The sequence below is a fragment of the Rhincodon typus genome, chromosome 27 (assembly GCF_021869965.1).
Source record: "Rhincodon typus isolate 14 chromosome 27, sRhiTyp1.1, whole genome shotgun sequence".
NCBI lineage: Eukaryota > Metazoa > Chordata > Chondrichthyes > Orectolobiformes > Rhincodontidae > Rhincodon > Rhincodon typus.
Genome location: NC_063358.1, coordinates 32,841,981 through 32,859,046, shown reverse-complemented (window position 1 = coordinate 32,859,046; position 17,066 = coordinate 32,841,981). Strand labels below are relative to the sequence as shown.

At 36.8% G+C, this 17,066-nt stretch overlaps 1 protein-coding gene across 2 annotated transcripts in view; it reads right to left on the bottom strand.

Annotated features, from left to right (window-relative positions):
• The window catches only part of gnl2 (guanine nucleotide binding protein-like 2 (nucleolar)), a 54,131-nt gene that overhangs the window by 20,523 nt on the left and 16,542 nt on the right, over positions 1-17,066 (bottom strand). For both annotated transcript variants that reach the window (XM_048612983.1, XM_048612982.1), the window contains exons 5-9: positions 14,257-14,441; positions 13,428-13,494; positions 12,570-12,728; positions 8,002-8,115; positions 1,124-1,252 (exon numbers count right to left, since the gene is read on the bottom strand). In XM_048612983.1, coding sequence (XP_048468940.1) covers positions 1,124-1,252; positions 8,002-8,115; positions 12,570-12,728; positions 13,428-13,494; positions 14,257-14,441 — 654 coding nt within the window. The remainder of the gene's footprint in view (positions 1-1,123; positions 1,253-8,001; positions 8,116-12,569; positions 12,729-13,427; positions 13,495-14,256; positions 14,442-17,066) is intronic.

Genomic DNA, 17,066 nt, shown 5'->3' with positions numbered 1-17,066 from the left:
AGAGAGAAATACATTGTCAATTACAACTGCTGCAATCTTTTCCAGCTTCAAGAGTTTCTATGCTTATTCAAGACAGCACTTTGTGAAAATTTGCCTGCATTGCGTGACAGCATCAATACAGTGGTGAATGAACTAACTTTTTGTTCTAAAAACTAAAGTAAATCTATCCATCTTCTGATAAAACCTTACTGGATCTGGAGAAAGTACAAAATCTTATTTCTTAAGATACCAAATATTCCTTTTCATTCAATCAGAAAGAGTGCGCACAAATCATACAACAAAAGAAAAATACTGCAAATGCTAGAAACTGGATATAGAAACTAAAAATGCTGGAAGTAATCTGCAGGTGGAAAGATAGGGAATGAAGTGCAACAAGTTCAGAGTTGTAAAGTAGAACGAGAAGGAAAACTAAGACAGCTAATGTCATATATCGTTCTCAAAGAGAACAAAAAGGTAGAAGGAGAACATTGGAGAGAGGTGGAGATATCTATAAAGCAGTGGAAAACACTTGCTTGAAGAAGTGGGCACTGAGGGGGAAGGGTTCAGAAGAACAGCTCGACATTGTGCATAGCACAGAAACAGGTGGGTTCAAAACTGAAGCCTTTAGTATTCTGAAGAAAGGTCATTGACCTGAAATGTTAACACAAGTTTTCCCTCCAGTTGTTCCTGACCTGTTAGGCATTTTGAATTTAATGGTTTTATTTCATCATGTGCTTGTAACAAGATTGAGGCTATAAAATGATCAGTCATCTACAAAACCTAAGCAGCTCATTCAGTTGCAACCCAGAGTTATTTGAGCAGATAGCAAGTTACATTGATGATACAGTATTACTACACTTACTGGAATATCTGGGTTGGCAGAGGCAGAAAATGTATTTAAGTTATGTGGGCTTCTCAAAGATGTTCTCTGACATAAAGATGACAGGATGCAACACAAAATTTTAATTAGAGGATGGTTGACGTAAATACAGCAAATAGATGAAAAGGAGGTTCAACTTAAATAGAAGCTTTACTGACCACATACATGAAGATAGGTCTTTGATCCTATTTAGTCAGTAACTGGATTTTGTTATACTTTCAAAGTTTCAGAATTTCAGAAGACACTGAAGTCTGTAATACCTACTTTTGTCTCACCAGCAATAGGTGCAACATTGCAGACTTTCTTGGATCGAAGTGCGTTAATGATTGAGCTCTTGCCAACATTAGGATAGCCAATGAAACCGACACTGATCTGCTTTCTGTCATTGTGGAGCTGTTTAAAACCAAAGGACAAATTACACACAACATACTTACATTCTTCAGATGGTTTTCAAAGGGGTGGCGGTGGGACAGAAAAGACAGAACAATTGCCAGGACTTAAAAATAAAGTTAATACTGTTACATTAGCAGCTTATTTCATATCAAACAGAAAGTTACCCTAAACTGCAATTTTGTTCCATATTTCAAATTCTTAAGTCCAGCCTGCAGGTTATTGGAACAGCATCTGACAGTTATGAACTGATTTACCAAATGTTTAAATTATACTGTAAGTGTTATACATCTAATATTTTTATCATTGTCCAAAGAATAAAAGCAATATACTGGGGAAGGAGATCAGAAATAACAACGCTAAGTGCTGGAGAATCTCAGTACCAGTGGAACCCAGGTCCAAATAAGAGTCACATTGGACTTATAATATTATCTTTCTCCACAAATGCTGCTAGACTTTGAGTTTCTCGTGCAATTTGTTTCAATGCAAATTGTTGAATTTTTTTTAAACTGGAAGATGGACCACATTGCAACTTTCAAAGAAGAGAAACAGTGAATTTCAATAAGAAACCAGAGACTCATTCCAAAAGTACATTAAATCTTCATAAACTGGAGTGCTGAACAATTACAAAATCCACAGGTATTCTTGCAACACGTTAGAAACAAGAAATCTAGAAAACCAAAGAATTCCTCGTACGTAAAAAAGCTCCTTCCAGTGTCTGGAAAGAATACCTTTTTCCCTCCCCCCCAAATCAAAACAGACAAATAGTCAACCACCATTTAAAAGCCCTCTCAAAGAAATTTACTAGAATAAGTTTACTAAAAACAGACTACAGCCTGCAGGATGATAAGACTTTACAAAAAGTACTTGGTGTTAGAGCACATTCATTGTTTACACATCTTCTCAGCAGCATTTTATACTGAAAGTTGCTTCACCGCGTCTTCAAAAGAAGTGATTGACAACTATAATTTTAAAGGATTTTGGACTATTCAAGAACAAAGAATTTCTGTAAGGAAATTTCAGGATTAGTCATCGACAACAATGACAGGAGCAGTCATCCTAACCAAGGTTTACTGCAAAATGTCTCCAGAGTGAGAGGTCAGCAGGAGAGGATAAAACGAGCAATTATAAAGTGAGAGCACTACTTTCAGTGAGATCAATACTGAAGTGATGATACAAACCACAACGTGATGCAAGTGCAACGAAAAGAAGCCATTCGGTAAGCAGGATTGGTAAATATATCTAGCCTTTAAAGTAAAATCGACGTCTTCAGTGTGTATTTAGATCTCCAGTCTTTGTCTTAATGTCTTCCTTAAAAAATAGCTTAAGTATACATATTGTTGTTCTTAATTTAGAAAATTACAATAAATTGGAAAGAGCAGAGAATCTAAAGTAATTAAGTAACGAGCTAAATAACATAGTGATAGGTGATGTGTTGTTGCTACACCACATGGGAGTTGCTGGACACCAAGGTGATCCAGAGAGCACACATTTGTAGAAATTGTTTACAGCTCAAAGAACTTCAGATCTGAGTTGAGGGGCTGGTAGCCAAGTTGCAGACATTGAACAACATCAGAATGGGGGATAAGTTGCCTGGATGCTTCACTCCAGGAGGTGGCATTATCTTTCAAAGAGTAGTATATTCAAATTTGATCTGCAATTAGGAACAGGAGGGTACAACTACAGGTGAGGCAATTTTGGAGACCTGGAGGCTCCCCAGAACCCAGTCTCGCCCCTATGGTTGTGCAACAGTTACAAAGCTCTTACAAGCTATGTGGACAAGTGTTAGGACTGCGAGGAGGATGAGCGAGCTAACAAGAGAACCGTGGTACAGGGAACCACTCAAGTTGGGGGAGAAAATTGTGACAATTGTGATGGGGGCTAGTATAAGTAGGAAGACAGACACCGTTATGTTAACTGCCAAGTGCCTGGGTTAAGGACATCTCCTCAGGGCAGGAGAAGAACTTGGAGTAGGATAGGAGAGATCTAGTTGTCGTTACCACATTGGTATTAATGACATTGAAAGGACTAGAAAGGAGGTTCTGCTGAAAGAATTTCAACTACATTAACCAAATTAAAAAAAAACTTCCAAGGTAATAATCTCTGAATTATTACTTGAGTCATAGGCAAACTGACACAGGGCAATTAAAGTCAAGGGGTTAAATATCTGGCTTAAAGATTAGAGAGTGTGGAATGGGTTTCAGTTTTTGGGGTTGAATTGTGCTCGAGCCTGTACCCAATCGAATTGCATATTAGGACTGTGGAGAAAGCTTTAAAAAATAATGAGGTGGGGAGGGTTTGGGAGAGGGGAAACCTAGGCTTGCCAAATAAAAAGGATATAGCAATACTGCAGGGCAACTATTAGAATAATGATTTCCCAAGTGGGATAGGAAAGTAGAAGCAGTATGATAGCAAAGTAGCAGCAAATTGAGTCCAACAGGGAGATGACAACATAAATGGCTCTTTACTTGAATGAACACGGGATGTGGAGCAAAATAAATGAATTAGCGGCAGAAAGGAAGGCTAATGGGTATGATCTTATAGCTATTATAGAAAAATGTTTACATGCAGATCAAAGCTGGACATTAAATATTCAGGGAAATGTGACTTTTTGAATGGACAAAATAATGAAGTAGCTTTATCAGTATGGGATGGATTAAGTATAATAGCAAGAAATGATCTTATATTCAAAGGTGAAAAATCCATGTGGCTGGAGACAAGAAATTACAGGGAAGACAGTACTCATGGGCATATCTGATTGGTCCCCTAACAGCTGTTCTGTAGGAGAAATAATAAATCAGAAGATATTGAAAGCATGTAAAAAAGGCAGTTCATTAATCACATAGATTGGGAAAGTCAAATTTACACGACAAAGAATTCAGTGTATTCAGGACAGTTTTCAAGAACAACTTGTTGTGCATTTAACCAGGGATCAGGCCATTTTACATCTGTCAATATGTAATGAGGCAGATTTAATAAATGATCTTAGAATAAAATCTCCTAGAAAACAAATTACATGGCAGAATTTAGTATTCAGTTTGAAGGGACAAACTTGAGTCAGAAAAATCTCTGCTAAACTTAAATAAGAGTAATTACAAAGGAATGAGTCCAAAGTTACCTGGAGTGGACAAGGAAAGGAGTTTAGCAGCAAAGTAGTTCAGGGACAATGGCAGACATTTGAGGAAATAGTTGATGACTCCAACAAAGACACATCCCAAAGAGGGAAGATTCTATGAAGGGGATAAGCCAACTGTGATTAACCAGGGAAGTTAATGAAAGCATTAAATTGAAAGAAAAATCATACAACATAGCAAGGATTAGTGATAAGTCAGACAATTGGGAAAGTAGTAAAAACCAACAAAAAATGAATGCAAAAATAGAAGACAATAAGTAGCATTCTGAAATTACTAAATAATCAAGGACCAAACAACTGTAAGGAAATAACAACAGTAAGTGGAGAATAGGAATAGGAAAACTTATAGGGTTAAAAGTCAAATAGGTTCTCTGGATCTGCTGGGTATTAAGATAGTATCTACAGAAATGGTGGATGCACTGGCAGTGATCTTTCAACAATTCTCAGGATTTTGAAAAAGTCCAAGATGATGAGAAAACTGTCATTAGAAACCTAACATCCTTATTCAAAAAGGGAAGGAAACAAAGTAACTACAGACCAGTCAGCTTAACATCTGTTCTTGGAAAAGTACTAGACTCTACAATAAAAGATGGAATAGCAGAACATTTACATGTACATATTATAATCATGCAGAGTGAGCATGGCTTCATGGAGGAAACTTATTGAAATTATCTGAGGAGGAAACAAGCATAATAGATAAAGGGAACTTGACAATATAATATGGTTGGATTTCCAAAAAGCATTTGATAAGGTAATATAAAAACAGATGGTGTTATTATATATTAATATATTAGTATGGACAGAGGATTAGCTAAATAATAGAAAATAGACAGTTGAAATAAAGGGGACATTTTCAAGATGACTTCGATGAAGAAAGTGAATTGACCATCACCAAGTTTGTAGATGACAAAAATAGGTGGGAAGGCAAATTGTGAGGATGTCACAAAATCTGCAGAGAGATGCAGACAGATTAAATAAGTGGGCAGAAGACTTGGCTGCTAGAATATATTGTAGGAAAATGGGGTGAGATTCCGCACTTTTGTAGGAAGTATACAGGAGCTGAATATTATTTAACTGGAGGAAGCTATACAAAGCTGTGGCACAAGAAGCTTTGAGATACATGTATAAAAATCACAAATATCTACAATATAAATTCGGCAGTCAATAGGGAAGGCAAATGATTTTTTTAATTTCAAAAGGGAACTAAGTACATAAATAGGGAAGTCTTGCTAAAACTATGCAAGGCATCGGTTAGAATATACCTTGATTACTATGAACAGTTTTAGGCCCTTAAAAGGGAATATATCCTGGCATTACAGTCTACAGGAGATTCAATTGTTTGATTTTGGGTATAGAAGGACTTTCTTAAGCGAAGTTGAGTAGGTTGGTCTTGCATTCAGTGGAGTTTAGAAGAATGAGAAGCTACCATATTGAAACATGTAAGATTCTTAGATGGTTTTACAGGATTAATGTGGAGAGGTTGTTTCTAATTATGGGAAAATCTAGGACCAGACTTCATAATTTCAGAGTAAGAGGCTGTCCAGTTAGGACAGAGACGAGAAGGAATCTTTTTTCTCAGAGGCAGGGAATCTGCTGATTTCTTTACTGTAGAGGGCCGTTGGATCTTGGTCGTTAAGTATATCGAAGGCTGTAAAAAACACATTTTTGATTAGTAAGAACATCAAGGGTTATGGGGCAAAGGTAGGAAAGTGGAGTTGAGGATTATCAGATCAGCCATGATCTCACTGAACAGTGGAACAGACTAAAGTGAACCAAATGGCCTACTTCTGCTCCTATGTCTTATGGTCCTATTCTCAGCCTTTATTCCTGGAGCAAGATCTAACCTCTATGGATGAATCAAGGTTTACACTGTCTGCAAAGTTCACACCATTCAGAAGTTCAGACACTTGTCAAAGACTACAGTAATGAACAAAGTTATCCCACTCTCATATCAGATTCATTTCTCACAGTATAATTTCAGCTTTTGTTTAGAAAAAGTAGCCTGTAACCTAATCTGACAGGTAATTTTGACCTATAAACATTAGTCTGTTGAGATATTTTCCACCTTTCAGAAAGATTGGAAGTAAAAGGTGGACGTCCCATCTAATGACCAATTTTCAACACTAGAACGGTACATTGTTAATTCTGAGGATTTTATTCTGCACGTAAATGAGGGCACAGGATAGCAACTATCTACTAAAGAAAACTTGTTCTATCCTATGTACTATGGAAAATGAACGGCACTAGATGATCACTAAAATCCCAATGGAGAATATCAGATTCTGTCCTCAATATCTAAAACACAATCTTGTGCAGATGTGGAACAGAATCTCCATTCCTCTGAATTTTTTTAAAAATTCATTCACGAGATGTGGATGCCACTAGCCAGGCCAGTATTTACTGCCCGCCCCTAATTACACAGAGGGTAGTTGAGAGTCAACCACAACCTAACAATCAGCTATGGTTGTCATGAGACTCTTAATCCCAGATTTTTATTGAATTCATAACCTACGATGTGCCATGGCATCCCCAGGACATTACTGGTTCCCTACATTAATAGTCTAATGGTAGTACCATGAGGCCATCACCTCCCATAGCCCTCATAATGAGGCCGATTGTAAAACCCCAACATTTCTCCAGGGAAGATTATTTGACAAAACTACCAACGATGCCTTTGAATACCGAGTTATCAAGGGAATGATTTTATACACATTATTCAGCAATTGGGCACATTTAATTTAGAAGAAAGCTCTCACTGTTTTTTGTTGCTGTCAGTTTGCAACATGGTTTTTTTTATTATTTTTTCTAAACTACCAGGAAGTCGGTCTATTTGGACATTGTTGTAAATTCTTTATAACAGCCAACAGTTCGCCTCAATGTATGAGGTTCATACGATAAACAGAACATATTTACACGTAATAACGTATCAAAACTTTGCAGTGATCACAAAGTGACAGTTAACGTTTGAATCCCACCTCCTATTGCCACCATCTTTTGTGGCCATCGTATAAAAGTAAACATGCAATGGAATTGATGAAAGACAATTCTGTAAATAAGATATTAAAGAAAGACTACCAAACAGACCGATTCCCTGTTTCATAAAGTTCATAAATAGGATGTAAATGGCTGAGAATTTAATGAATTCAATGGTAAGCAGACCTTTCATTTTTATTCTGCAAATTAAGATCTGTTCACAACTGTACAATAATGTTATACTTCATTTTTCTTTCAATAATTGTCTGCAACTGTTGCAAATTCTGATTAGCTGCCATCTTTTTCAATAAACCAAAACCAATCATTTATCCAAGTCTGATTAGTTCATCTGACATTACAACCCGCTAATCTGATCCACATTTAGTTGTTTAATTTGTCCTGTAAACAGTCTTAATTCAGATACTGAGGCATTGTGGGGCAACATACTGTAATCTGTGTACTGTGTAATCCGAATTACAATTTTATTTAGTTACATGCTGCTACACAGGGACAAAGCAGATCCATAAACATGTATTACCGAAAATTTATCCATTTAATTTCTCACATAACAGATTTGCTAAGTGAGTTTTCTTTTTAATGCTGTTTGTGGTCACAATCAAGTAGGTTTGTTGTAAAGGCCTCTTACCTTGCCAAACTGTCGCAAAAGCTGAATGAGAGCACCTTTTCCAAAGGGATTGGTGAGGCTGGCGTGAAAGGCAAGAGTTGGATATTCATGTGAGAGGATTGCAACCCATCGTTTCTAGGGCACAGAAAATTTAACTGTTCACTTTTAATGATAAAGAAAAACCTGTAATATGTGGAAGCATACGTTTTGCAACAGTTCATGGCAAAAATATTTACAGCAGACCTCATTTTAACAGACACCTTATACAACTAGCACTCTTGACAAACCAGCAAAAATTATATACCTCAAATACCGCAATGTCCAAGGTACCTATGCTGTAAATAAAGTTTAACAGTGAGTGTATATTTCCTGCCTTACACTTCTATTATTTATTGTGTATTTTTACATTGATTTTAGAAGGCGTGTTGATGTTTTGACAAATTTTGAGGGATGTTGCTGTCTTGAAGCTTCACTATGTCAGAGTTTACTGCAGTCATGTGTACCTCTTTATTATCTGGAATATTTGATCATACAGCATACTCCTGGTCCCATAGGTACTGGTTGATTAAAAAGTCTGCTGTGCTTACTTAATATTATACAGCTACTTTCTAGACCTATATGTACGAATATCCTATTGATTACTATATTGGCTGAATAGTTCAACTACCTCAATCATCAGTGAAGCCCTTAAAGATTTTTTTAAAATTTGCCACATAGTCAAATCATAAACGGTCTGCTCAAAAAGTAAGAGACTCCGAGTCCAGTCCCAAAGTAATGTAAATCGGATCTCACATTCCCTCCGCAAAGAATAAGTATTCACAGATTCCCACTTTGTTAATTGTTAGTTGATTAATTTGATTCCTTCCCATCACTTTGCGGATCTGATGTTGACTATGACTAGTCTTCCAATCTCATGGTACCAAGATGCTAATAATTGAAATCCTCCCTTGCTTTCTAAGGAGCTCCTGAATTTAGAAACACAAATATTTAGATTAGTCATATAAATTATCATCCTGATATAGATTTATTAAATTGTACAAAAATATATTAAGCACAACAAAGTGACACAATGCTTTAAAAAAGGTTATTTGGTCCAGGTTTTTTTTTGAGAGGTTGTAAACGCAGAGGTTATGAAGTGGCTACCAAAAACGGCTTAAATAAATAACTTAGAAGACCTTTGGGTTTTTTAAAAACAGTTGTAACAATGGAAGGGGAGTGGCCATCTCTCTCAGACCAGTCTTTTTAGTTTTTTTTAGCTTTAGCAGTCAGAAGCTGTTTGGGGTCCCAGAAGAGTTGGCGCTTTAGTGAATGTCTCCTGGCTGGTATTTTCCCTGAAATCTCTCTTGATGTTTCCTCTGGATTGGAGAACTGCATATATGAATCTGTCTGAATTTGCTGTTTTGCTAAGGGATGTGTTTATGGGATGTTACTATATTGCAACAGTTAATCAGTAACAGGTATTGTATCTATTATTTGGTTAAGTTTTCCAGTGGTTAAAATTATTCTACATTCCTCTTTCTTTTGTTTGTATTTTAAGTCTAGTGTTTAAATGAATTGTGTTCTGCTTAATGTTGAGTAGTTCGACTGGTCACATCAGATCTGGAACATGCCCTTCACATCTACCTTTAAAAATAGGAAAACGTTAGGGTCTAAGCTACCTTCTCAAAATATTTGAAGGGGTCTGGTCTGCTCCATAACAAATTGGGGGCTCTTGCCAGGATTGAAATCTACAATTCCAAATTGGGTTTAGGATTGTTGGACTCAAAGAGGTGGTGAGTGGTAGGTGTTAGTGTCTTTTGTTTCAGGTGCTGAATTTGGTTGGTTTAAACAGGACATGCCTTGTGTAGTAATGGCTCTTTCGTAGCTAGGAGTTTTCGGGGGGTGGAAGAAGTGACTTCGGGAGTTTTACAAAAAGTGAGCAAGGCAAAGCTGTTGGAATTGGTAGACAAGCTGGAGTTGGGGTTGCCTTTGTCTGTGAGAAAAGGGGAGGTAATTGCAGCAATAGCTTGACATTTAAATTTGCTGGAAATGCCATCGGAATCTTTGAAAATGGTTAGAATTCAATTGCAGGGATGAAGCAGCTTGAACATGAAAAGGAAATGAAACAGTTTGAATTACGATTAAAAACAAAAGGAAAAAGAAACGAGAGAGGGAAGTTGAGCTTTGGAAGTTGGTAATTAGTGATGAGAGTTGAGTGTGGAGTCACAAGGGCGGAGATTTAAGTTGAAAGGTAGGCTCAGTGAGGAGGATAGTGATGATGAGCAAATCCATCATGGCCAAAGGCCCGGTGGGGATCTGTTTAAATTTGTTGAAGCATTGCCTGCATTCAACAACAAGGATGTAGAAGCCTTTTTCATTTCATTTGAGAAAGTGGATAAACAAATGAAGTGGCCAGTGCCCACGTGGATTTTGTTGATCCAAACAAAGTTGGTAGGTGGAGCCAGTGAGGTATTTATATCACTATCAGGAGAGGTATCTGGGGAGAATAAGGAAGTGAAGAAAGGTATTTTAAGTGCATATAAGCTAGTGCCAAAAGCCTACAGATAATGTTTCAGGAATCTAAGGACGGACCCTGGTCAAACGTTTATTGAGTTTGAAAGAATCAAACAAACTTCGATAGGTGGATAAGGGTGCTGAAAATAGATCAAACATATAATGCTCTTAGAGAGATGATTATTTTGGAAGAGTTCAAAAATACACTTCCTGAAGTACTGAGGACTTAAATGGAGGAGCAGAGAGTTAAAACTGCAAGATTAACAGCTGAAATGGTTGATGATTACAAGTTGATTCATAATTCAAAGTTTGGCTTCCGACATTAATTTCAAACCTAAGAGGGATAGAAATTTGGGAAAATAGAAATCCTCAGGTGTTAGGGAAAAGTAGATGTCACTTGAAGATAATAAAGATGGGTTTCCTTTTTGTCCTGTGGTTAAACTGTGAAGGGGAAAGAGATGCAAAAAAGAGCTCAGGTGTTTTCATTGCAACAAAATAGGCCACATGAAGTTGCAATATTGGTAGATTAGAAAAAGTACTGGGAAGACAGATGTAAGAAAACAGGATAAGCCAGTGAATTTTACTGAAGTGGTAAAGGAAAGCACAGTGGAAGCCCAAAAGCTGCACCAGAATGTACAACCTGGCCAGAGGTTAGGTGAGAGGATGCCAGATCTTCTTAAACCATTTACTTGGAAGGATAAGGTTTACTCACAGATAAAAAAATTACAATTTTAAGATACACGGGAACATGTCGATCTTTGATGTTGAGAGATAAGGAGATATGTAATTCAGAAGGACAATTGCCAGAAAAAGTGGTAATATGTGGAATTCATGGTGAGATGAGAAGTGTTCCATTGTGTAAAGTGAGGTTGGAGTGTCCAGTGAAAAGTGGAGAAGCGGTGGTCGGAGCACTGGAGGAACTCTCGGCTTCAGGAATACAATTGGTCCTTGGGTAACAATACAGCTGGATCACAGATAGGAGTGCTGCCTACTGTGGTTAAAAAGCCTGTGGAAAATCAGGCAGAGGTAGTACAGGTAGTGTATCCTGGGATTTTCCTGACTATCTGATAACAAAGGTCACCAAGCCACAGGTTGAAGCAGGAGGAAAAAATCAAAGAATAAAGATAAGGAGACTGAAGTACAATTATCAGAGACCATGTTTGATTGAATGGTTGAGAAAAAAAAACAAGAACAGGTGGAGGACAAAGTGGATACTTTTAGTTCAGAAAAATTAACTGAGTTACAACGGAAAGATGAAAAACTAATGCAGTTGTATCAGAAAGCATACACAAAAGAATCTGAGTGTATCCCAGAATGTTATTATCTTAAAAATGATGTCTTGATGAGGTAATGGAGACCATAACATATTCAGGCAGATTAGAAATGGGCATACATTCATCAAGTTGTATTACCAGTAGGTTGTAGAAAGGTGGTGTTGCGGGTAGCACATGAATTACCAGTAGGTGGTCACTTAGGAATAAGGAAAACACAAGCCAAAATACGAACACATTTTTACTGGCCTGGATTGCATAAGGATGCATTTGAATTTTGCCAGGCATGTCATATGTGTCAGGTAATTAGAAAACTTCAGGCAGTGATAAAACCAGCACCTTTAATACCCATTCCTGAATTTGAGGAACCTTTTAAAAGAGTCTTAATTAATTGCGTAGGACTCCTACCTAAAACAAAAAGTGGGAATCAGTTTTTGTTGACAATAATGGATGAGTCCACTAGATTTCCAGAGGCCATTCCATTACGCAATATCACAGCTAAAAAGAACTGTTACTCAAATTTTTCACCAAATATGGCTACCCACGGAGTTACAATCAGATCAAGGGTCAAATTTTGTATTCTAACTCTGTACCCGTACTTCATAAACCAAAGTAAAAGAAGATTTTCCTAGAAACTATTCTGGTGAAGTACAATATTATTTTAGCAGCATGTCATTAAAGGAAAAGACAAAAGCAGGAAACTGAGTTCACAAATCCTATTTTGACAGTTTGAATTTTTAGCTTATCTACTGCACATATCAGAAGATTACACTTTCTCCATGCTGAAAAAGGAAGATAATCATAAAGCAAAAGCCAAAACATTACCGTTGCCCAGGTAGGTACGAGGTCACACTTATTTAATACGAATACCAAATGTTTCCATGGCTTTTCCTTCTTTATGTAAGCCTCTATATGGGCTGATCGTGTGCCATTTGGATCTCTGGCATCTAGTACTTGGATTATAACATCTGATGAATCAATTACCTAACCAAAAATGATATTTAATGTTAAATACATTCAAAGAAAACTGAAGTTTAGAATATTTCAAACAAAAACATGTCCACCCTCAGCCAACAGTAAACCATTTACAACATACCGTTAAAATAGTCATTTCAAAGTATGTCTAATTACGACAGCGAAATGACATAATATTTACACATTTGTTCCACAAGATTTTGGCAGTGGGGGTGCGGGGTGGAGGTGGGGGTGGGTGGTGGGGGGAATGTTGGTGGAGATTATAGGAGACGCAATGAACTCCCTAATAAAAGCAGAAAATGCTAGAAGTATTTAGCAAGTTATGAACCTGAGGCATGAACTGTTTTTGCTTTGGAGATGCTACTGAGTATTTGCACCAATTTCTGTTCTAATTTCAGCATTCAATTCTAATCAGAAACCTGTTTGGTGTGGAAAATGTCATGCAGAGAGTAGGAAATAGTTTGTCATGGAAAACATTTGATTCCATTTACAAAAGCTGAGAAAATAAAAAACCTTCCTGTAAGAGATCTGAATAACTTAAGGAAACTTATGAAAAAGTAATGGATGGCACGTGTCCATTATAATTTCTATCAGTTTTTCACCGATAGGAAAAGTTTGATGATTCAATTTACATTACCATTTCAAATCATTAATTGCCAAATCTTGATAGAAGACACCCATTGATAAAATTCTGAACAAAATACATACCTTGTACAGCTCACCCCATATTCTCTTAGACTGTCCTTTTTTGAAGATTTCTTCTCTGACTTCATCCCTAATCAAAATTGAAATTAACAATGCTTAAATCACCAACCATATTACATTAACCAGCCCATGTTCCCTCCAAGACACACACCATACTGACTTGGGCATTTGTCACCACCCTTTCATTACTGATCGGTCAAAACTCTCACTCATCTGGTGGATTTTTCCCTTAAGGATTACTGTTGGAATCAAATCTCTGACTACAACAAGAACAATTCCCTTTATCAATCACCATTTGGTACTCAAAACATTCACCAGCAGTGCCCTTAAGCACACAACTGTCGCTTAAAGTGAGTCCCAGGCACTTTCTATCCATCCAAAAAAATGACTGGCTCCAGTTAGCACCTTCCCCATAACCACACAACTGAATTTGGAAACTTGGACTTTAGCACTACCACTCTCGCCAGATAATGATACAAAGCACTGTATTCGCTCGAGTGGTAGCAGCCGCTTCAGCCTCAGCAGCAACATGATTTTCATGAAAGGCAAAAGGTCAAATTCTGAAAATTAAACGAGTGAAATATATCCCAGCTGTTATTGATACCGCAGATAAAAAAATACATTCTGAATGATTGAAATACCAGAAAATCAACTGTGTCTCCAAATTTTGAGTGGGACAACTGTTAAGAGATTTTGGTGCCATCTTTGTAATTTTACACGTGATTTTTACAAGTGCATTCCTCAGGGCCTATGACAAGCCCAGTAATAAACCTGCAATATTCAAAATTAAACTACATTTGTGCACCCTAACATCTTCTTAGATGTCACTCACCTTACTCCAGTATCTTCCACAACCAGATCAACGTCTTTTTCTATATCGTATTCTTCTGCCAATGTTTCGGCTTTATCGACCAGGCTTTGCATATCACACACACTAAGATTTGGCCTCTTTCGCTGAGCTTTGGGACCAAAGGTTGTTTCAAATGTTTCTGTATCCAGAATATGTACTTTTGAATTCTGTAAACAAATAGTTATGCTACATTTGTCACTTTGAAACAGATAAACACCTACCCAAATACATAAATATTATCTCCAGATCCAAGCACTGAACAATTTACTGCACAAACATAGTAGTGAGTCATATGGTTCAGGAAACCCTTTGATCTTGACCAAGGTAAAGTGGGAGATTTACGTATTGTAATCAACAAGGTAAATTTTAGCTGTCACTACCTAAGCAGCAATCCAGTGGAATAGAATGGATCCTCCATTCATCAAAACAATACAAGGTCTCTGAATTTCAAATATTAACACCTAAAAAACAGGTGAAGGATTCACACTCCTGATGACAATTTAGTAATCCCCATTAAGATTACTGCAGAAGTGGGCATTATTTGAGGAAACAACTGAATTTGATTGCTTTGCTTCTCTTCTCATTGAAAAGCTTGCCAACAAATCGCTCAAGCTCATACATGAATTTGGTTGAGCACCCATGAAATGCCTGCAGCTGCAGAAGTTGTCAACTGCGAGAATGGAACAAGGACTAAAAGGAGGTTAAAAAAAATAATTAATTTTTATCATCTTGCAAATAAACATTTCTATTTAGTGTAAATCCTCAAGTGGACAAAATATCACCAGCTTTTATAAATAAGATGAATAGTCCAAACACAAAACTTAACACTCAAAAATGTTAAAGGAAGTTACAACAAAAAGACACCAATCGTAAATCGGAGAATCCTGCGACAGGAACACAAGAATTTGAAGACTTCTCTACATGCTTTAGCTCAACTGAAAAATCACAAGTGATTCTTACAATCACCTTGTGTTTAGACTATTAACTTTAAAATAAACTGTGGCTTAGGCAGAAAAATGTTTTTACACTAACCATGTGTTTTGGGGCAAAAACAGCAATTCATATCTGAGGAATTCGAGGCAATTGTTTTTTGAGTCAGAATCATTGTTCAACAGTTTAAATAAAAAGGTATCTTGAAATGTCAAGGGTCCAATCATTTTCAGTCAAATTTCACAACTTCTGGATACTAGCCATCTAAGCTATCTAAAAATCTTAGATCCCTCATTTCAAATCATGAACAGACAAATACATCTTCTACAGTCAGAACAATGCTTTCACATCCTTGAAATCATGTTGGGAGAAAGAACAATTGTGAAGCTAGGCAAATGTCGATGTGGACAACTAAACAAAAGAAGTGCATCAACAAATAAGACACAAATAGCAAACAGAAATGGATTGACTGAGATGAACAGCATGCTCCCAATCAGAATACCCGTGTAAAAATGCAACAGATCGTCAGCAATTTATTGAAGATAGAATTTCAGTCACATAACCAATGTTAACTCATTTGAGAGGAAGACAAACCAAGTAACAAACATACTCTAATACCTACAGAGACCTAATAATCGTAACTATTTTCAGGAAGACACTGGGATTTATAAAGGAAATGTATGAAAGCTGGTATCCAGGCCATGCCCTCTTTCCTCCAAGCTTATCTACTTCTTGAGCCTTTCACATGCATAGACATAGTTCTTTTCTCCTAAAGTGACCTCTTGACAACACCCCAAGATCTCTCATGCCACAGTCCAAATTAACCATAATTGATCTAATTGAAAGTTGGAATAGTTTCAAGCAACTGAATGGTTTAAAACTGCATCTACACTAAACTACAATTCTAAAATTATAAAACTGACAGCCAAACTCATAACTTTAACCCTCACATCTTTACCACATTTTTGAAAAAATATAAACTTTAATTGTCTGTGCATGGGTCATTTTTGAGACTCCGTGGATACACAAATATTGAGTTACGTATTTTTTTTTGTGTGGTTAATTCTGCAAACACTGTTTATTCTAACAAACTCCACTTTCTCCATGAGAAAATTCACTAAATGCGCTGATGACAGACCAGTGAACAACATTTACAAACCATAACAACAATCACAGGTACACACCACTGTATTCTGGGTTTCTAGCAACACTGTCTACATAAAACCAAAAAAGATATTATCTTTTAGGTGGAGAGCTTTCTTTGAAATGAAATGTGCAGCTTTAATACACAATGCAAATAGATGGCTTGCCATGGGACTAACCATCAGGCCTTAATTACTGCATAACATTTTCAAGACCAAGTTCCTCTGTCTGCTCTCAAATATGGTTACCAAGCAGTACATTTCAAAACTAATGATGAGATTTCATTTAGAAGTCAAGTAATTCCACAAAAATAAAAATGTTGCAAATTACTAATGGCATGGATACTTAAAATGATTAGTCCACAATGGGTTAACTTTTTAAAAAAAAGTGTCTGATAATCTGTAAAATATTTGGAGAAGACAACCTGTCATGCATTTCAACCTGAAATTTGGGTGATGCAATTCTGTAAATCAAAACATGAGGCGAGTGCACATATATTCTTTAGACCAAAAATTATTTGAATAAAGACGAATCAATAAAGTTTAAAATTTCACCTGATCTTGCGCACAAATTTGCTTGAGGAGCAGCTGCTCACACTAGGTCCCTCAAACTTGTAAATAATTTTTTTTTCATAGAATCCCTACAGTGTGGAAACAGGCCCTTCGGCCCAACCTGTCCAGAATTTTGGTGATCAGTAACTTTAGTAGCACTCAAGACAA